The sequence below is a fragment of the Dermochelys coriacea genome, chromosome 1 (genome assembly GCF_009764565.3).
Source record: "Dermochelys coriacea isolate rDerCor1 chromosome 1, rDerCor1.pri.v4, whole genome shotgun sequence".
Classification (NCBI taxonomy): Eukaryota; Metazoa; Chordata; order Testudines; family Dermochelyidae; genus Dermochelys; species Dermochelys coriacea.
This window is the reverse complement of record NC_050068.2, coordinates 257165668-257187518: the sequence shown is the minus strand read 5'-3', so window position 1 is coordinate 257187518 and position 21851 is coordinate 257165668. Positions and strand designations below refer to the sequence as shown.

The following is a 21851-nucleotide window of genomic DNA, read 5'->3' as shown; positions in this document are numbered from 1 at the left end:
CCCATTGATTTGGCAGAAAGCCAGTCACTCATTTGTCTGTAGTGTGGTATCATGGAAGCACCCCCAGCTGGTGAGCAGGACTGTGTTGGGCTGGGCACTGTACAGATAGGACAGTCCCAGCCCCACAGTGTTCACTACCTAGGATTTTGGACAGGCTAAGGTGGTAGCTTTTGCTTTAGATCCTACCCAACATGCTGATCTCTGGGGCCTCACTCACCTACCACATGGACAGTCCTATTGCTTCGTGAATTTCCCCCTCCAGTAACCGGTAGCACTGGCGTGCACGTTAGTGAATAAATGCTGCGGTGTTGATCACTGGCTCATTGCAGGCGAGGATGGAGATGGTTAATTATGTTATAGGGCGAGAACAATAAAACACCTCTCGTGGGCACTGTAACTGGCTTTGTCCCACCAGACGCAGCTGATGTGAGGAACAGTGCCCAGGACATCAGTCATTTCTTCAGCCCAAACACCTGAACCCTCATCCATCTGAGGATATTTGAACATGCTGAGACTGTTAAGCCCAGTTTGGGGTCTGGGCAGTGTCCCAAGAGCCCAGAGTCTGCACCATGGTTGTTGCTAGACAAAAGGGTGCTGCCCCATTGCCCTGTACCCAGTGCAAAGTGATGTAAAATGCTGCCAGCGCAGCATAGTTACAGGTTATGGTCACTTTGCTTGGACGTGGAGAATCCAGCCAGAGGCTATAGGGGACTGGCAGAGGGGTGCATGTGTCTGATCTAGAAGTGACAAAGTAAATGGAAAGAGAAGTCCAGGTCAGACTTGTCTCACAAAGGCTTATAAATGTGTCTAGCCGAGCGTGTGTGAGAAGAGAGCCATGCAGGCCAGTTTGTTGGCACATAAATTCACTCCCTGCCTCTGTGACCCTAATCATGGCAGGGTCCATCTCTCAGTCCTGTGACTTGCATATAATCCCTTTGCAAATGTCAGCAAAGGTGACTTTGTGGCTTTTTAAAGAGCTGTTTTATAGACGCTTGGCTGAGTTGCACCAAGGTCCTTCCCCAGCTTGGCTGCCCTCACTCCATAAAGATATAAGCAAAACAAGCATCTTCTGCCACCCCAGGAAGCATTGAAGCTGCCTTTTATGGTGAACAGTAGCAAACAGAGGCACCTCCCTGGTATGTCGTGCAGTCCAGGCTCTTGCATGTGTCCACAAGCATTACGGTGATTTCCAGCACAATAGCTGTGCATTCAAACTACGGTGCATGTTCGGGTCATGGTGATCAGCCATAGCTGTGCCTCATCCCCCTCATCCGAATGATCCTGCTGCCTCAGCTCTTGCTGAGGCAAATGGAGATTTAGTAGCATCAAGTGTTGCACTGGTTGGTGGTGGATTGTTCCCGAGACTGTTTGTTTTCCCCGGGAAGCACAGTATAAATATAGCATGCGGGGGCCCTGATCTAATATTACAGCCTTGTTATGGCCCAGTCACACACTGAATCAATTGACTAGCCTGGGCTGGAAGACCTCTTAGCTTCTAGTTCTGGTGTTTTCTCTGTCCTCCTTCTTTATCTGAACAGCAGCTCCGTGGGCTGACAGTGGTATTTGTTTGGAACTCCTAGTGTGAGAACGGGAATCTCATTTACTCTGTCCCTTTCTCATCTGCTCCACACACCCCCTTTCCAAATTCCACAGTAGATTTTCCCACAATCCCACCGTAGGGGGTGGAAAATTACTGGTGTTGACATCATGCTAACGCACGGGGGGCTCTGCCTTGGGCCTACGTGAGAGCAGTCCCGTCCTGCAGGCTCTTGGTGAGCTCTTGGGTTATCGAGAGAGTAGCTGATATGTCAGAGTGTTTCTGTCTCTTCTCACTCACCACCTCCGCTGGATGAACATATACAGGAATAGTCAAGCCACTCAGAGGAAACCCTTTGGGGGATGCAGGATGTCACGTATTTACTGGGAGCGAGCAGAGGAGTAGGAAAACTAAATGGGACAGAAAGAGTGAAGGTAAAGCACAGCTGGAAAGAAAAGAAAACTGCAGAAATTGCTACCAATGGGCTATCAAGCCAGGTTTCTTCCCTTGGACAATAGCTAATTCCATGAGCTTCAAAAAGTTGCTCATAATTTTTAACTGTTTTACAATGGGCAGGAGGGGAGGAACATGTCCTGAGCCCACTGATAATCCATTTATGACCTGTTGCAGGTGGATATTGAGACCTTTTAGTATGGCTACTCTCACTTCAGCAGCTAGTCTTCTTATTACCCTTTTAAAAAAATCTTATGTGCTTTTTGTCTCTATAATATCATGTGTCAGTGAGTTCCACAGGTTAATCATAGCACATCAAGTTTAAACTGCTCATCCTCACTTTTCTGCTCTTACATAATTCTTCTGTGTCCAAGATCTCAGACCTACTCAGCTTATTGTAAGTTCTTCTCCCGGCCCTTCCCTGGTCTATCAACAAAGGTAGGCTTGACACTGGCTTGGGTCTCCTTCCACTCCTGTCCCCATGACTTTTTCTCTGCTCCCTCTGTAAATGAAATGACCTCCTAGTCCCAGTTCATGAAGCCACCAGATGCACATTCATGGATTAAAAAAAAAATCCTTAACATGGTTCCTCTTGTGGTTTTCCAGCACATTCTTTCTAAGTCTGCTTTAGGTTGGAAGCTCTTCAGAGCAGAAGCTGTCTGTCTGTGCATCTTGTCTGGGATGGAGCACGTTATTAGTATTTAATTAATAATAAGGTATTCTGGTTTATTATCTATTTTGAATCCATTGTTTTTTAAATTGGAGTACCCATCTGTTTTTGAAGCATGACTTAGTAAATGGGCACACCTGCTTAGCCTTCTTCCTGCTATTCATTATATTATTGCTGTCTCATTTAGATCTAGGACGCTTCACTTCCTGCATAGAACGACTTGGGCAGTAGTCCCATGTGCTCTTAAACAATTCCATCCCCGAGGTGGTCACCTTTAATTGGTAGATGAGACGATTCCTGTATCCAGCTGTGCAGCTACTCCAGTGATCTGGTATAGCTAACCAGACAGATTACAGATGCTGTCTGTAGGTATATCTACACTTCAAGTTGTGTAATTTCCAGCTCAAGGAGATAGATTCATGCTAACTCTGATTGAGCTAGTGCATTAAAAATTAGTGTGAGGGGCTAGAGGCCCCAAAATCTTTAGGCGGCACATTCGCGACGCTAGGTATATATTCAGGGGGCTGCTGTTGCAGCGACACTATTTTTAGTATGTTAGCTCATCAGAGCTAGTGCAGGGATAACTCTTGGAGCTGGAAATGACACCTCCAGCTTGAAGTTTAGATTAAATGACAAAGTGTGGTTAAGAGCTTTGAGTTTAGTTTGGAAGAAAAGGCTCTGCAGTCATACGCACTATTATCCTTAGAACTCTTTATAGTGGCTTTAGTCTTCTCCTTCCCAAAGAAAAAGCCCTGGTCTGCAAAGAAAATGGCCACAGGTGCTGTGAACATCAGTGGCAGGCCAAAGCAGAAAGGGCTCCAAACCCCTGGAGTCATTAAGTTAGAGATTTATATATACAGAGAGAGAAGGGAGCAGCCTGTCTTTTGAGGGCACAGCGGGTGCCAGCCATCTGGGGTATAATTAGGAATCACTTTTTCACTCAGATCCATTTGCTTTGCATTTAGCCTCCGCATAAGGTGCTATGGATTCTAGTGGGAGCTTTTAGGCTACCAGCAGCCGTGTCCTGAGCTATTAGTGCACAGTGTTCCTGCTGTCAGACTGAACTATACGTGCTGGGATTTGGACAAAAAGTCACTGGCTTGAGATGACTCAATATACTCCACTTGCAATGTAACAGAAAATGGAAACCAGGCCTTTGTGTATTAACTTACTGAACCCCGAGTCCCCAGTAGTGGTCCCTTTTGTGGCAATGGCTGTGATCTCTTTAAAGCACCAAGACCTCAAATCACAGTTCCCAGCAGCAGGGGGAGAGAGTAAGGTATCAGTGGAAGCAAGTAAAAAAAAAAATTTGACATCCCTCCCCCACCCCCATGCTGGTATCCATCCCAGTTGGCAGTGGTTGGTAGTCCCTGCCACTTGAGGGCATGACTTGGTTTCTGGCTTTAGTGTGTTATGGCTGTGGGAAAGGGAGGCTGGATTTCCTGGAGAAATTGTGCTGTAATTTGTATGCCTGCATCACACTCATTCTCCTTCATTTATCCCCAGGGAGAGGGAGATGGTCCTATCCCACTGACTAGATCTACATTCGTAAAGACATCATGTCTAAATCCACATGGCATAACTGCCAGACTGAACTCTGATTTAACAGCAGCGCACACATTTTCAGATCAGCAGTTTGTCCTTACAGGTGAGCTTTAAACAGCATGGGGAGGGTGCATACATATGGTGGGGAACAGGAGGGTCTTGGACAGCCTGCTTTATAGGAGAACTAGCTTCAATTTTCACAACCTCTTATCTAACTCTGTATAGTGCTGTAGCACTATTATTAGTGTGAGCTATGCAAAAGTGTAAGGAGTCCAGTAAAGGGAACAAAAGCAAGCTGGTCTCTCTCCTGGCACAATATATGTAACAACCAGGATATCATAGAGGCACCGTAGGAGCTCCATAGATAAAGGTTGTGTAGAGATTTCTGTTTAAAGCAGGACTAAAGTCCATCTGTTTTGAATTTCAGCTTAGGTGCTGATGTTCAGTTACTCAGTTCCTGCGGTCACAGAGAGTAGGGCAGGAATGGGGGTAGGGAAGGAGAAAAGGGGCTTTGAGTTAGGTTTGTGCTCCCTGTGTTGTGGGGTAGCCAATGGCCTGCCTGCTCTCCAGTGCAAGCTAGAGCAGCCACAGGGCTGCTCTTACATATGTGCTGCTTCCCCTGGAAGCAGTAAATAGCTGGAGTGTGGTGGATTCTGGCCACCTCTCCTCTTAGCTCTGCCTTGCACAAAAAGCCACTGGCTTGAGACCACGCAACATGTTCCACTTGCAATGTAACAGAAAGGGGAAACCAGGCCTCTGTGTATTAACCTACTGCACCCCAAGTTCTTGATGGCAATGACTGTGATCTCTTTAAGTGCTCAGACTCCAAATCACCATTCTCAGCAGCAAGTATAGAGAGTAAGATATCTGTGGAAGCAAGTCAAACAAATAACCCCACCTAATGCTACTGCCTCATCCTCTCCATCTACATGTTTGCTTAGAGGAGATTCTCAGAGTGCTGTTTCCACTCTATCAATTGTTGTGTAACTGAGAATCAGTCCCTTAAGTCTCCAAATTATGCACTGCTAAGCAGGAGACAACTGAGTTTTTTGGGTAAGCTGCCATTGCCTTCCATGCTAGCTTCTGCCTTTGGCTTTTGATTGGTTCTGAGGAGCGCCGGCTGACCTTTCCCAGCTTCCTTTCTGAAGAAGTTGGCTCTCTGTTGCTTTCATAACTGGATAGGAAGGCTGAGGTCATGTGACTTTGCCCCTCAAACTACAGACAATTGTCTAGTATGCCTTTTTAGTGAGTAACGTGACTTCCAGCACAGCCAGGATTTATTGTAATTACATCACTAGATTCTTTAAGGAGCAAAGCCTTTCTGAACCATTTCTTCTTAGTTTGAGGTAGAACCACGACTGGGGGAAACAGACACCCACCCTTCCAGCCTGAGAGGAGGCTTAAGTGCTCAATGCTAAAATGATCAGAGAATAGTTCTTTCACAGAGCCTGAGTTTGTGGTCACATATGGGTATCCCAGAGCACGGAAGTCTAGCAAGAGTGCCTGGAAGAAATGCGTGGTGGAAGCAAGTAGTTGGTAAGAAAACAGACGATTAAATAGTGCTTTCCCCTTGGTTGCTCTGAGCGGCTTGACAGCTGCACCATCTGGAGGGAGCGATGTTAAACAGACCTCCCTTCAGAATGTGTCCGAGTACAGAACTAAGGATTAGAGGAGTTGTCCTGCACACAAGACCTTAAAATATCTAGGGTACTTTCAAACTGTTATATGCATGCTAGAGGTCCTGGCTATGACTGGTATCCTAATCAAATAGGTTTTGTTGTCTATCAGGCTACATGAGCAAGGGCTGGATCACATAATAGTTGCCTGCACAGTTAGTATCTATGCATAGCTGTGTGTCATAATGACAACAGTGCTTTGAGATCTCCAGAGTCATTCTTTCCCCACCCTCCATTTTTTGATCCTTTTCTTTGGAAGCAGCTATTGGTATGAAACTCTCCATTTCACCTCATGGGGATCACTGTGTCTGGTCTCATATTTTCCATTACACAGAATCTTTCATAACCTCCCATGAGACATCATCCTACAACGCAAATGAGAACTGCCCTCCCTTATCTCGCAAGGAGCAGCTTCTGTCAGAGGCCTTGTCGTAGCTATAATTTGTTAAGCACAGACCATGTACTTGGGCACTGTACAAGACACAAGAGATGACAAGTTTCCTGCTCCAAGTAGCTCATCTGCTGACCGAGTGGAACTGAGAGAGACCCATGCCTTGCCACCAGACCACTAAGCTAGAGGTGCTGAGATGGTAATCTCAGAGACTTCTCTTCACAGATGTCAGCACAGCCAAGGACATCACAGAGGCTTATGCCAATGATATCAGACCAACACAGTGGAAGTGTTGAGCAAGTGTTAGCTCAGAGGCTAGTCCATCAAACTTGAGATGCTGAGCCAAGAACTTCAAACTTTGCCTCAACAATAGCCCCACAAGATAGCCTGACATAGTCAATAACCTTACAGATGTCCAGGCATTCATGTAAGTCCAGAAAAGCTAACAATGTTGATCCAATGCAGACCTTGCAGAGGGCTGCCCCTTAACATCAGGCCAGCAAGTTAGAGGTACTGAACCAGTGAGCTCAGAGGCCTATGCCATGATGTTAATCCAATAAGGTATAGATGCTTAACCGATAAATAACTCCAGAGGCCTGTGTCTTCAAATAAGCCAGCAGTTCAGCGGAGACACAAGAGTGCCTTTGCAGAGGTCTGTGTTTTGACATCAGCCCCTCAAGGTAGGGAGCCAAGTGGCAGTGTAAGTAAGGAGCAGTGCCTCGGAAAGCAGCTTTCTCAAAGCATCTCCCTTTCTTTGCCCAGGGAAGGGAGGATTCATCAGGTGAGGGACTCTGAAGTGGGAGCAGCAATTGGCTGCCCAGGAGCAGAACTGACTGAAATTTCTTAAATTAAAAGTTTCTTCCACCTTGAAAACTGGCCTTTTTTGAAAAAAGGGCATTTTAATGAAAAATTGTCACCATTTTCCAAACATTTTTTTTGTTTTTCACCAATCATGACTTTATCAGAATTGATTTAAAAAAAAAAACCCAAACATTCCTGACATTTTTTGTTTAAACAAAAAATTACTTTGATAACCATTTTGATAGTATGTGGATTTAAATGTTTCATTAAAGGTTTCATGATTTTTTTAAAAAATAAGGTCTGCGTAGAGCCCTGCCAAATGAACACAGTTTCAGCATTTTCCACAAAACTGCATGTGCACTTTTCAGCCAGCTCTAGCAGCGAGATTCGGGGGCTCCAAGCATTCCTGCTAGTAGATGGGCCAGCACTGGCACCTGAGAGGAGAAAGTGGATTACCCACACCCCTTATGTGTTTCCTGTCTCCTGCAGAAAGATCTGGTTTCCTCATCTGTATAGAGGGGCAGACAGAAAGGAAGCCACTTTCAGCTGTCCCTTCTTTCCAGGAGTAAAAGGACAGATCTTATCACTGGCAGAGTCCATGGGAAACCAAATGGCCTTATGAGTGCCTGCTCCCTTCCTGGTACTGCATGGTGGGGAGGGCAGCTGGGAAAACAATTCACAACTCCACGCTCTGCCTATGAACGGGCAGGCAAACACCGCAGGTGTTTTGCTGGCTGTCACCTTCTTTGGGGACAGGCAGTGGTGCAAGTAGAATTCATTTCTTAGCAGTACTCTGCACCAGCTAAAGGGGGGGGTGGAATCTCCCCACATGACTCATCATGTGACCCTGCCCCAGCCCAGGACCCTGTGTTCTCCCCATCCCCTCCCCATGATCCATCCCATGTTACCTGGGGGGGCTCTGTCCTCCTCCCACTGGGTTGGAAACTTCTGAACTGCAGGGTTCTCCAGAACTGCAGCAGGGAAAGGAGCAGAAGTGGGGCTGGCAGGCAGCCCCGCACCGGCACTTCCTCCAGCACAGCTGTACCGCCCCCGGCCCTTCCATGCAGCTCTCCTGAGTCCAGGGAGGCAAGGCTAGGGGCGGTACAGCCGCACCAGAGGAGCTGCCAGCATGAGGTTCTGCTCCTTTTGCCGCTGCGGTTCCCGAGAGAGACCTGAACCTCAGAGTTCTCCTGAGAACCACAGCGGCGAAAGGAGCAGAACGTCGGGCAGCCCCTACTGTACGGACCCTGAGAGGAGACGCAGGCACATAGCTGCGTGGAAGGGCTGGGGGCGACAAAGCTCAATTCAGGGCTCTCCCGGGAACTGCAGCAGCACCCCACGCTGGCTGCACAATGTCCAGCCAATGCAATGGCCTAGCTCTTACTTTAGTCTGCTTTAACCACTCAGTCAGAAGAAAGCCCACCAATCAGACACAGCACACCCAAGCTCCAGCCTCTTGGTGTTCACGCAGTTCCTGGGTTTGAGAGGCAATGGGTTCAGCATTCTTACTGGTGTCTGTCTATGGTGGCAGGCTCCTGAGACGTGAACGGTTGATGTCTGGTGAACTCTGATAAGAAGGGAGTTCCAGGTGTAGGGGCATCATCACAGTAGTCAGATTAGGGGAAGGATATGAACATAGTGGTGAGGTGGAATTCAATGGCAACTAAAGAACATGGGACATACTGAGCTGACGGTAAGTTACGGGGCTCAGTACAGGAACTGTTGGATGAACTGCAATGGCCTGTGCTATGCAAGAAGACAGACTAGATGAGCTAATGGACCTGTCTGGCCTTAAACTCTGATCATTTTGCACAAAAGAGGAGGCCTCGCACCCCAGTTCTGATGGCTGTCATTCCACATCTTCATTTGGTGTGGTGAAAAGATGTTGCATCATCTTGTGGTGACAGTATACAGCAGGAGGACACTAGATACTATGGCCCAGCTCCACAAAGGTACTTAGGTGCCCCAAGCCCAAATTTAGGCATCTAAGTGCCAGGTTTAGGTTCCAATTCAATCCACAAAACTTCTGCCAAACACTCAGTGGGTAAGTTTTGAAAGTAAAAATTCCCTCAGCCCCCAAATTTCTGCCTCTGGTCATGCATCCTGCTGCCTCACTCTAGGCACCCAGATCGGTGCTCTAACCATTGGACTACAGAGTCTCTCTCTCTCTCTCTTGCTGGACCAATGATTGTTTGACTGTGGATAATTCTACATAGTCATTGGGCCAGACACCAAGAGAATGACTCTGTTGTCCAGTGGTCAGGGCATCCATCTGGGAGATGGGGGGGGCCCCACGGGCCAGTCCCCCTCTGCTCCAGTTACTCTGATTATTTATCCACAGGGGAACAGCTTCAACAGGCAAAACTGAGGGAGTCTTACATCAAAAGATCCCAGAGCTCAGTGGTTAGACACTCTCCTGAGAGGTGGGAGATCCCTGTTCAAATTCTTTTCTGCCCTCTGACAGGGTGTGGGGATTGAATCTTAGGCTCTCACCTCCCAGGCCAGTGCTCTAACTACTGGCTAAAAGTCATGAGGTGGGCACCGGCACTGCCCCTAGTCCCACAAACCTCAATTTTGTGTGGAGCCATGTAGGTGCCTAACCACAGGTGAGATGGAAGGGTCTTACAACACACTGGTGGTCAGCATTTCCCATGTGCTAGCTTAGGCAGCTCCCTGCCTACCATGTTAACTTTTGTGGATCATCACAAGGCACCTCTCTCTCCCCATTCATTGTATGGGCAGCCCAGGTGCCTATCTCACTCTTTGTGGAGCGCAGTGGTATTCCTGGTGCCTAAAAAGGTTAGATGCCTTGAATCTGAGTGTTGCATAGGGTTGCCAGGTGTCCTGTTTTCGGCCAGAATGCCCAGTCGAAAAGGGACCCTGGCTGCTCCGGTCAGCACTGCTGACTGGGCTCTTAAAAGTCCAGTCAGTGGCACAGCACAGCTCAGACAGGCTCCCTGCCTGCTGTGGCTCTGTGCAGCTCCTGGAAGCAGTGGCATGTCCCTGCTTTGGCTCCTATGCTGGGGGGCTGTGCATGCTGCCCCACACCTCAAGCGCCGGCTCCGCAGCTCCCACTGGCTGGGAACCTCCTTCAGCAGAGGCACATTCCCTCCTCTCTCCACTTCCTCCAGCTAAGTCTTCTGTTTCTGGGGATGAAAAGGCTTTCTTGGTTTAGAGAGTTAGCCCACTGGGCCAGGTGCTCAAGCAGAGAAGCTGAAGTTCTCCCAGTCATCTGCTCAGACCAGGGGATTCCAGCCCTCCCTTCCCCCCAGAAAGGTTTCTGGGAAGAGAGTCTATTCAAAGTCAGTGTCCCAGCAGGGGAGAGTCATGCAGTTGATGGCTCTGTCAGCGCCAGCTTTCTAGGAGGTGCCCCCATGCCCTCTGCAGGAGCACAGTGTGTCCAACACCACCTTTATGTCTTAACCCAAGATGGAGGATACAATGTAAAAGGACTTTCACAAAACAAAATGGCATTTACAAGTTGACATGGACATATTCCCTCAGACTGTCACAGTGCTGGTTAGCGATTCATGGGGTGGGAGGAGGGACATACCCTGGGAACCGAAAGCCAAGGTCAGGTTTGGAAATAGACAGTTAGTCCCCATGCACAAATAGACTGAGAGGGCAGACCAGTCTGCCTCATGGGCTCTGCATTTGTACAGCAATTGCCTATTGGGTCAGAGTCTCATAAAAATAACTCACACATGGGCTAGGGTTGCCAGGTGTCCTGTTTTTGACTGGGCGTTCTGGTTGAAAAGGGACCCTGGCGGCTCTGGTCAACACCACTGATCGGGCCGTTAAAAGTCTGGTCGGCGGCACAGCGGGGCTGAGACAGGCTCCCTGCCAGCTGTGGCTCTGCACGGCTCCCGGAAGCAGTGGCATGCCCCCCTTCTGGTTCCTATGTGTAGGAGGATCCAGGGTGCTCCATGTACTGCCCCAAGCATCGGCTCCACAGCACCCATTGGCTGGAAATCGCAGCCAATGGAAGCTGCAGGGGCGGCGCCTGTGGACAGGATAGTGCGCAGAGCTGACTGGCCATGCCTCTGCATAGGAGCTGGAGGAAGGACATGCTGCTGCTTCCGGGAGCTGCTTGATGTAAGTGCTGCCTGGAGCCTGCACCTCTGACTCCCACCACCCCACCTCAGCCTAGAGCCCCTTCGCTCCACCCCCCCAGTCCAGAGCCCCTCCTGCACCCTGAAACCCCTCATCCTTGGCCCCACCCCAGAGCCTGCAACCCCAGCTGGAGCCTTCAACCTCCTCACACCCCCAACCCCCTGAGCCAGCCTGGTGAAAATGAGTGAGTGAGGGTGGGGAGAGCGAGCGACAGTGGGAGGGGAGGATGGAGTGAGCAAAGGGCGGGGCCTTCGAAGAGGGGCAGGCTAGGGGCAGGGCACGGGTGTTCGGTTTTGTGTGAGTGGAAAGTTGGCAACCCTAACATGGGGTCTGGTGCATCTTTAGCCAGTGGGCATAGGTATTGCCTGCTCTATTTACAGTCTATCTAGCACCACATCATCAGAATGTGTGTGTGTGTGATTTTTTTTTAAACTGAAGTAAGTAGACATAAACATTTTGCCTCCTCCATCCCAAAAAAGAAATTTAGTTCCAGTTTGTTGACAGGCACCCACTTCAAGTTCTTTCCATCCTCATGGGGCTGGACTCAAAGTAGAGATGAACTGGCATGATTCTGGGAGCCACGAATTCCTGGATTGTACTTGCAATCCTGCCTCCACCACTGTGTGCCTCAGTTTCCCCAACTGTAAAATGGGAATAATTGCCTACCAGACTGAGGGCTTGTGAGGGTTAAAGTAATGTGTGTACACATGTGAAGACGTAAAGTATTTATTATGCCAGCCAGGTGGCACATACAGCACCTGGTGTCATGTCTGTAGGGACTCAAGACCTGACACTTTTTGTAACTGGCCACAAGATGGCATCATTGTGCCTCACATCCCACCAGCTGGGCACTTATCAGGAAGAGTACGGTGCATGTAGGTGGCTAAGCTACAGTCATACCATCCCCATCACAACAGATCTTCCAGGAGATCTCTCCAGCTGATCGGCTGTAGAGCATTCACATTTAAATTCTTCAAGCTAGCCTACGACTCTCACATATATGGATGTACCCAGGGTTGTGAGTTCAATCCTTGAGGGGGCCATTTAGGGGTCTGGGGCAAAAAATTGGGGATTGGTCCTGCTTTGAGCAGGAGGTTGGACTAGATGATCTCCTGAGGTCCCTTCCAACCCTGATATTCTATGATTCTATGATGTAAATCCAGAGTGACTGCAGTAAGGTCAACGGTGGCATGAGCCTGCATTTACATAACACAAACAAGATCAGAATCTTCCTTCTCATTCTTACCTCTGAAGCTCTGCTCAGCTCTGCCTCTCCTAACATCTCAAACTGGTCTCCCTCTGCATTCCCTATACTCTACCTCCACTAGTCTTTACTTTATGCCCCCTTGGTATCTTTCTCCCAGGCACAACTTTGATGCCATGCCCTATGCCTGGAAAAGCCTCAATCCCCTTGAGCACTGAACACCTTCCCTCTCTAAATCCCTTCTTGGCTCTCTTTCACTCCCTGACAGCAGCACTGGCATCATGAATAACCTTATTCCCATCTGACCACATCATTAATTGAAACAAATAACCCATCGGCTGATCTGGTCAGACTCCCTCTTGCCGGCCGCCCACAAAATGGCTGTGGAGAAATCCAAACCTTTTGATCCTGAGTGTTTTAAGGCTCCCGAGTCTGAACAGAACGCTACTCCCTCCTGATAGCAGTGACCTTGCTGTCCCCTGCCCAGCCCCATTACCAGACCTGACGCCGCAGGCTCCCCCAAGCTTCAATACACCTTTCTCTAGAAATCCACCAAAAGGTGAGAGCCATCTGGGTTACTACTTTACTCTCTCAGGGTTGCACATGGTAGATGCAACATATAATACTCATGCATTTTGCCTGGAGTTCTACAACGCTGCTGTTCTTTAATAGCATGAGAATTACACAGCGCTTAACAAAATAAAATAACCCCACACACAATTCCCCTCACTCTAGCCAACCCTTCCCGTGGGAGTCCTATCTGTTTCCAGATAGGCGGAGGTCCCATCCACAGCAGCTTTCCTGATCTTACACTCATGAAAAATGGTCAAAGAGAGAGACAATAGACTGAGCAACTCCTGCACTTTAGAGTATTCCAGTCCCTCTGTCAAGTGACTCATTGATCAGCCTACTCAGGTGATCCACAGGCCCTTACCAAGGTGACTTCATTGCCAGGTGACCTCTCCCCTGATAAACCATTTCTCCTGCTTGGGAGCCAGGCTATTGTATATAGTTATTCCATTTCAGTGGTCAGCCATCCGGATTTACCATCCTGCTATTGTCAGCCTTGTATCACTACCTTGTTGGAATTTCAGTCCAACCTGGCAGTACAGAGGTAACAGAGTAGGTAAAGAACCCCACAGCCAAGATGGAGTCAGCAGGCTGACACAGATACAGATGAAGAGTTCATAATCTCACACAGAGCTCATAAATCATACAGATTCCCCAAATCACCACACCAACATTAAAACCAAACAAAAATAGAAAAGAAACATGGAACCAAAACATACAGAACAATCTCAGTTCTTCATAGTTCACTCTCCCCAAACCATTTTTCCTTTTCTCATTTTCCGTTATCTCCCCTCTTGCCCTCCTATACTTCTCCATAGATCTATTTATTATTCTTGAGAAGAGATTGTGCCTTCCTGTCCATACAGTGCAATTCATATTTATTGGGCTAATGCCATAGGATGGGAGGAAGGATCTTGGTTACCAGCCATCAACTAGAGATATGTACTAACTCCAGCATGGATTATTGGCTTGATGCAGGAGTGGTGGAAATTCCCTAAAAGTGTGTGTGTGTGTGTGTGTGTGTGTGGGGAGGGGGGAATGTCACCAGCGCCTGAACGGTGGCCCCACCCCTGTGCCCACACTATCCGTTATCCCTGAAGCCACACCCCCCACACTGCCCCTTCTCCCTGAGCCCCAGCCCTCATGCCACCTGTTCCCCTGCATGCCACATCTTCCCCCCAACCCTCTCCCCCCGCTTGCTCGCCCTTAGGGCTGGTAAAAAGTGGGAGAGCGTATCCCTCCCACTTTTAAAAGTGATGGGGCCATGGCCCTGCTGCGCTCCCTGTTCTGGCACCTCTGGTCTGATGCATGAATTACTGAATGAAATTCTAAGGCCTGTGTTATCACATAGGTCAGGCTAGATGAACATAATGGTCACATCTCACCTTGATACACCTCTAAGTGTATCATGATTGTTAGCATATGAAAGCTAACTAAAAGAGAGGGTCTAACCCACTAAACTTCCATTAAAGACAGGTCTTAAATGCCATTGGATTACACTGGCCTGGGAGGAGTTTTGGGGATGGACAGAGATAGAAAAAGGGTAGTTTTTTGCTATGAAAAAAAGCAGGGACTAGTCCTACTAAGCAGGGGCAGTCAGTGTGTATGAGTTTACTAGAAAAGGAGTACTTGTGGCACCTTAGAGACTAACAAATTTATTTGAGCAAAAGCTTTCGTGAGCTTACGAAAGCTTATGCTCAAATAAATTTGTTAGTCTCTAAGGTGCTACAAGTACTCCTTTTCTTGTTTGCGAATACAGACTAACACAGCTGCTACTCTGAAACATATGAGCTTACTGATTCAAATAAACCATAAAGAATTGACTGACATTAAAGTCAGTAAAAAAAAAAAGTCAATGCAAGAGACAAGAGTTGGAAACATTTCTCCCTTAATTGGGCATATGCTTCTAAATAGATTCTTTTTTTATATATGTAATCCAGATTTATGGCTTTAACTGGATAGCTGAAATGGTTATTCAAATGTTACCATGTATGATCATCAACAAAGAGAGTCTTAAGATTGCTTTGAATTGGACCCAATCCTACTCTGCAGGAGTTTTGTAATTGTTATCAGGGGAGCAGAAGTGAGCCCTGTTGATAATATATCATCTGATATTAGCCTTCCAAGAGGGCAGGTCGTCTCATGGTTCACTGCCTGGTTAAAAGATAGTAAACAAAGGGTAGAAATAAAATGGTCAGTTTTCACAATGGCAACAACTGAATAGTGAGGTCCCCCAAGGATCTGTATGGTGACCTAGGCTGTTCTACATATTCATAAACAATCTGGAAAAGGGGCTGGACTGTGAGGTGGCAACATTTGCAGACAAAATGAGACTACTCTAGATAGTTAAGTCCAAAGCTGACTGTGAAGTTAGAAAGGGACCTCACTAAAGTGGGAAACTGGGCAACAAAATTGGTAAATGAAAATCAGTGTTGATAAATCCAAAGTAACGTGCACTGGAAAAAATAATCCCAACTATACATCCAAAATGATGGGGTCTAAATTAGCTGTTAACACTCAAGAAAGAGATCTTGGAGTCAGTCCTCTGAAAACATCTACTCAATGTGCATTGATAGTCAAAAAAGCAAACAGAATGCTAGGAACAAGTAGGAAAGGGATAGATAATAAAACAGAAAATATCATAATGCTGCTATATAAGTCCATGATACACCACACCTTGAATATTGTGTGCAATTCTGGTCACTCTATCTCCAAAAAGATATATTAGAATTGGAAAAGGTACAGAGCAAGGCAACAAAAATGATTAGTAGTATGGAACAGCTTCCATTTGAGGAGAGAGTGAAAAGACTGGGATTGTTCATTGTAGAAAAGAGACGACTAAAGGGTCATATGACAGAGGTCTATAAAATCATGAATGGTGTTATTTGCCCCTTCACATGACACAAGAACCAGGGGTCACACAATGAAATTAATAGGCAGCAGATTTAAAACAAACAAAAGGAAGTACTTACTCAAGCTGGGACACTCGTTGCCAGGGGATGCTGGGAAGCCCAAAATTATAATTGGGTTAAAAAAAGAATTAGATAAGTTCATGGAGGATAGGTCCATCAATGGCTATTATAATGGTGGTCAGGGATGCAACTCCATGCTCTAGGTATCCTTAAACTCCTGATTGCCAGAAGTGGAGACTGGATGACAGGGGAAGGATCCCTTGATAATTGCCCTGTTCTTTTAATTCCTTCTGAAGAATCTGACACTAGTCACTGTCAAAAGACAGAATACTGGGCTAGAGGAACCACTTATCTAACCCAGTGTGGCTGTTCTTATATTTATTATTAGTATTAAATATTTGTATTACCATAGCACCTAGCAGCCCTAGTCATGGACCGAGACCCCCACTGTGCTAGGTGCTGTACAAACACAGCACTAAAAGGCAGTCCTTCCCCCAAGGAGCTGATAATCTAAGTATCATACAAGGGATAAGAGGTGGGTACAGTGCAAGAAGGGTGGGCACATGAAAACAATGACACAATAGTGGTCAGGATAATGAGCAGCAGCCTAATCATTGTCAAGGGTTATTTTTTGTAGGTATCATGGCACAGGAGAGTTTTAAGAAGGGATTTGAAGGAGGCGGCTGGGGTGGCTTTTTGTTGTACATTTTTTCAGTGAAAAGGGCAGAATGTCAGTGTCATCAAACAAGCATATTATATATTTGCTGTATCCTGGGACTGTTACCCCCCTTCACTTTGCCTAAAAGGAATAAGTCCCAGATTTAGAGGGGGGCTGGGAGAGAGATGGGGAGTTCAGGTGTGAGTGGAGCTCTGAACAAGACTGAAGTGACAGGCTTTGCCTCTCTCTTAAGGACCTGATCTTACACCGTGGAGAACTTCCTCAACTCCGGTCCCAGTCAGTGGGGATGGCAAGGAGCTCAGCACCAAGCAGGACGAAGCCCCAAATGCTTTGAAATCAGAGGAGAGTTGGTGTCACAAAGATCAAATGCAGCCTCTTCTTTTCCATGGGTGAAGCCCCCATCCATGCAGGGGAAGATTGTCCACAGGCACACACAATACCTAACTCCCACTGAAAGTACATGCATTGGGGATCTGGATACTTGTTTCCCCTCACAGAACTTTCCTCTGGAGTCCTCAATTTCCAGTGTCCCTATTTGGTGACTACAACAGTTATTTAGTACTATACCTGTACCATGAGAGAGAACCACAACTTCATCTGAGGATCTCAAATCACTTTGTGAACATTTTTAGGTCTCATAACACCTCTCCAGGATAGATACAATATTTATACCCTAATTTTGCAGATGCGGAAGCTGAAGCAGAGTCACTTGCCCAAATTCAGACAGAAAGTCAGTTGAAGACCCGGGAATAGAACCAAGAAGACCTGCCTCCAAGTCCACTGAGCTAACCAATAAGCAATGGTGCTGATTCTGTCTCACCCAGATTTGAACTGGAAACTTTGGATCTTCCCACTCAGAGTTTTCAATCTTCCACCAGATTTCAACTGGGAACCAAAAACAGAGGGCCCAGACCAAAACTCTGGATCTAGTCACTCCCAAACTTTGGAGAGGTCCAGATCTGAGGTTTGCCGCTCAGAATCACCTCTAGTGGACCAGTTTTCAGAGTAGCAGCCGTGTTAGTCTGTATTCGCAAAAAAGAAAAGGAGTACTTGTGGCACCTTAGAGACTAACAAATTTATTTGCGCATAAGCTTTTGTGAGCTACAGCTCACTTCATCAGCTGTAGCTCAAGAAAGCTTATGCTCAAATACATTTGTTAGTCTCTAAGGTGCCACAAGTACTCCTTTTCTTTTTGCTCTAGTGGACCAGACATCCCATCTCCCCGGGACCAGCCCTTGCCCCAGGAGTGATTGCCTGCAAAAGCCCAGTGCAGAAGATGCTGCTGTCAACCCGCAGCCATGACAAGACAACCCCTTCCTGCCTCTATATTGTACTGCAAAGCCTCTTCCATCTCCTGGCATGTGGGACTGATCCCACAGGATATCTTCACTTAATGGGGAAGAGGGATCTCACAGGTACTTCTTTGGTCTTCTGCCTCACAAATGCCCGCAAGGTGCACAGTTGTCCCGTGCAACCTCCATACAATTGCTTAGACATTATGCAACATTTCCAAAAACTCAGCCATCTTTCTCTCCCGGCTCTGTAAACTACAACTGTTACAAGCAATAAAAAGGAGCCACACAGTCATCAAGTGGAAAATATTTTCCCCCTCCCCCTCTTTCTTCCACCTACGAGGTATGATGCTCAGGCTCCACTGTATGGATTTGATTTTCAGCGAGTCACTTATTTCTGGCAGAACCTGCCTCCGCTCTCTCTCCCTGCTCACTGGATGAGTGACACTAATCAATGGTGTGGGAGGTAAGGAGGAGATCAACATTGCTGTGATTGAGACGCCTCACTCAGTATAGCAGTGGATACCTGAAGACCCACTGGATAGATCTAACCCATTGATACCACGCCCATCGCTGAAACAAATGGCTCACTTCATGGACAGAAATAAACAGGGCAAGTTACCGCAAAAAAGGCCTAACTCAGTGACATTTTTAATCAAGAAATTTCCCTATATTAATCACAATATGTAATCAACAGGAAAATTGGTCCCTGCTGTGGAAGAAAAGATCCTTTGAATTATCTCAGCAGGGAAGCCGGCACTAATTTATCGCTGTTTCATGCCAAGTCTTTTTGATGCGACAGATGAATGAAGCTGATGTTTTGGACCTTGACTCTCTCATTTACCCTAAGGTCTTTTACACCGGGTTGGCAGGGCCATGTAAGAGAGAATCAGGCCCTTAGTCTTGTGAACCATGGCTAAGGTCAAGAAAGCTGGTGCTGTTAAAACTGCTCTCTCTCTTTTCCTTTCTTTTGCCCACCTCCATCCCCACACACCTCCAAAGTCTTGGCTGGATAGGACTCTCCCGCTCCTCCCTTCATCCCCGAAGAGCTGATTTCACTTCAGAAGAGCAAGCATTGAAGCCCATTCTGCCTCATCTCAGCAAACTCGTGGGTGAATGCCTGTCACATTGTCGCTGGTGATATTGCTGTAGAAAGCAGCAAGGGCACAGTTTGCCTAACAGAAACATTTGCTTCCTCTAACTCCATCACAGCATGGAAGAGAAGTAGCCAATAGCTGGTTAGATTAGAGACAAAAATATAATATAGACTTTCCTCTCCTTCTCAGAGGAGTGAGGCTCTGGAACAGCCTTCCAGTAGGAGGTGTGGGGGCAAAGGACCTAACTAGTTTTCAGATGGAGCTTGATGCATTTATGAACCGGATTATATGATGGCACTGCCCAGGACTGGACGGGATGACCCAGGGAGTCCCTTCCCATCCTGTGTGCCTGCATGGCAGCAGTGTCCGTTTTCTCCACAGATCTAACCAAAATACCAGGCTGGACAGAGGAGAAAGATAGTGACACTCATTTTAAGAAAATGTCTCCCTTTAAAATATGTCACCAAATCAAAATGTATTCCCCCTCACACACACACCTTTTCTCCTGAATTCGGGCTAAGGGAGGGGAGGCCTGTGACACAGTTTCCTTTAGCCCTAAAGAGGAGGGAGATCTGGAAGCACCGGGCTCTGGCTCTTTCCTTCTCTGCCCCCCTAGAGGAGATGGGGAACCAACAGGGGAACAGATCCTCCTCTATGAAAAAGGGGGCAGGTAGGGAACTACCAGCCTGGACAATTCTTCTCTGCCCATCAGAGCCCAGTGCTGCTCCACCTACTGGCAGAAAGCCATGGAGACCCAGAAATAGTCCAGGCAGGGAACAGCTCCTGCTGTTACTCCCACTTCTGATTCTCCTGCCTGATGAGTCCTTATTGCACCTGTGAAGAGGCAGGAGGTGGGGGAGCTGAGAGCTCCTCTTAACCACTGCTCAGCACCTCTATTGTGAGCTTACTGGCTTAGCACTAATCCCTGGTCTACACTAGGCATTGAGGTCGAATTTAGCAGTGTTAAATCGATGTAACTCTGCACCCGTCCACATGACGAAGTCCTTTTTTCGACTTAAAGGGCTCTTAAAATCGGTTTCCTTCCTCCACCCCCGACAAGGGGATTAGCGCTGAAATTGGTTTTGCTGGGTTGAATTTGGGGTTCTGTGGATGCAATTAGATGGTATTGGGCTCCGGGAGCTATCCCACAGCGCTCCATTGTGACCGCTCTGGATAGCACTCTCAATTCAGATGCACTGACCAGGGAGACAGGAAAAGGCCCGCCAACTTTTGAATTTCAATTTCCTATTTGGCCAGTGTGGCAAGCTGCAGGTGACCACGCAGAGCTCATCAGCAGAGGTGACCATGATGGAGTCCCAGAATCACAAAAGAGCTCCAGCATGGACCGAACAGGAGGTACAGGATCTGATCGCTGTATGGGGAGAGGAATCCATGCTATCAGAACTACGTTCCAGTTTTTGAAATGCCAAAACATTTGTGAAAATCTCCCAGGGCATGAAGGACAGAGGCCATAACAGGGACCCGAAGCAGTGTCGCGTGAAACTTAAGGAGCTGAGGCAAGCCTACCAGAAAACCAGAGAGATGAACGGCCGCTCTGGGTCGGAGCCCCAAACATGCCGCTTCTATGATGAGCTGCATGCCATTTTAGGGGTTTCAGCCACCACTACCCCAGCCGTGTTGTTTGATTCCTTCAATGGAGATGGAGGCAACACGAAAGCAGGTTTTGGGGATGAGGAAGACGATGATGATGAGGTTGTAGATAGCTCAAAGCAAACAAGCGGAGAAACTGGTTTTCCCAACAGTCAAGAACTGTTTCTCACCCTGGACCTGGAGCCAGTACCCCCCAAACCCACCCAAGGCTGCCTCCCGGACCCACCAGGTGGAGAAGGGACCTCTGGTGAGTGTACCTTTTAAAATACTATACAAGGTTTAAAAGCCAGCATGTTTAATGATTAATTTGCCCTGGCATTCGTGGCTCTCCTGGATATACTCCCAAAGCAAAAGGTTTCTGGGGAGGGCAGCCTTATTCCATCAACCATGGTAGGACACTTTACCACTCCGGGCCAGTAGCATGTACTCGGGAATCAATGTAGAACAAATCATTGCAGTGTATGTTTGCTGGCGTTCAAACAACATCCGTTCTTTATCTCTCTGTATTATCAGGAGAGTGATATCATTCATGGTCACCTGGTTGAAATAGGGTGCTTTTCTTAAGGAGACATTCAGAGGTGCCCGTTCCTGCTGGGCTGTTTGCCTATGGCTGAACAGAAATGTTCCCCGCTGTTAGCCACGCGGTGGGGGGAGGCAAAATGCAACCTTGTAATGAAAGCACATATGCTATGTATGTAATGTTAACAGCAAGGTTTACCATGAAAGAATGTACCCATTGTTCTATAAAATGTGTCTTTTCAAATACCACTGTCCCTTTTTTTTTCTCCACCAGCTGCATGTGTTTCAAGGATCACAGGATCTTCTCCTTCCCAGAGGCTAGCGAAAATTAGAAGGCGAAAAAACCGCACTCGTGATGAAATGTTCTCTGAGCTCATGCTGTCCTCCCACACTGACAGAGCATAGACGAATGCATGGAGGCAGACAATGTCAGAGTACAGAAAAGCACAAAATGACCGGGAGGAGAGGTGGTGGGCTGAAGAGAGGGCTGAAGCTGAAAGGTGGTGGCAGCGTGATGAGAGGAGGCAGGATTCAGTGCTGAGGCTGCTGGAGGATCAAACTAATATGCTCCAGCGTATGGTTGAGCTGCAGGAAAGGCAGCAGGAGCACAGACCGCTGCTACAGCCCTTGTGTAATCAACCGCCCTCCTCCCCAAGTTCCATAGCTTCCTCACCCAGACGCCCAAGAACGCGATGGGGGGGCCTCTGGCCACCCAGCCACTCCACTCCCGAGGATTGCCCAAGTAACAGAAGTCTGGCATTCAATAAGTTTTAAACTTTTA

General features: G+C 47.4%; 1 protein-coding gene across 1 annotated transcript in view; it reads left to right on the top strand.

The window, feature by feature from the left end:
• Positions 1 to 21851, top strand: part of MB (myoglobin) — a 56044-nt gene that overhangs the window by 8889 nt on the left and 25304 nt on the right. Inside the window, exon 3 of the mRNA XM_043520050.1 lies at positions 4167 to 4308. Within this exon, the coding sequence (XP_043375985.1) occupies positions 4167 to 4308 (142 nt within the window). The remainder of the gene's footprint in view (positions 1 to 4166; positions 4309 to 21851) is intronic.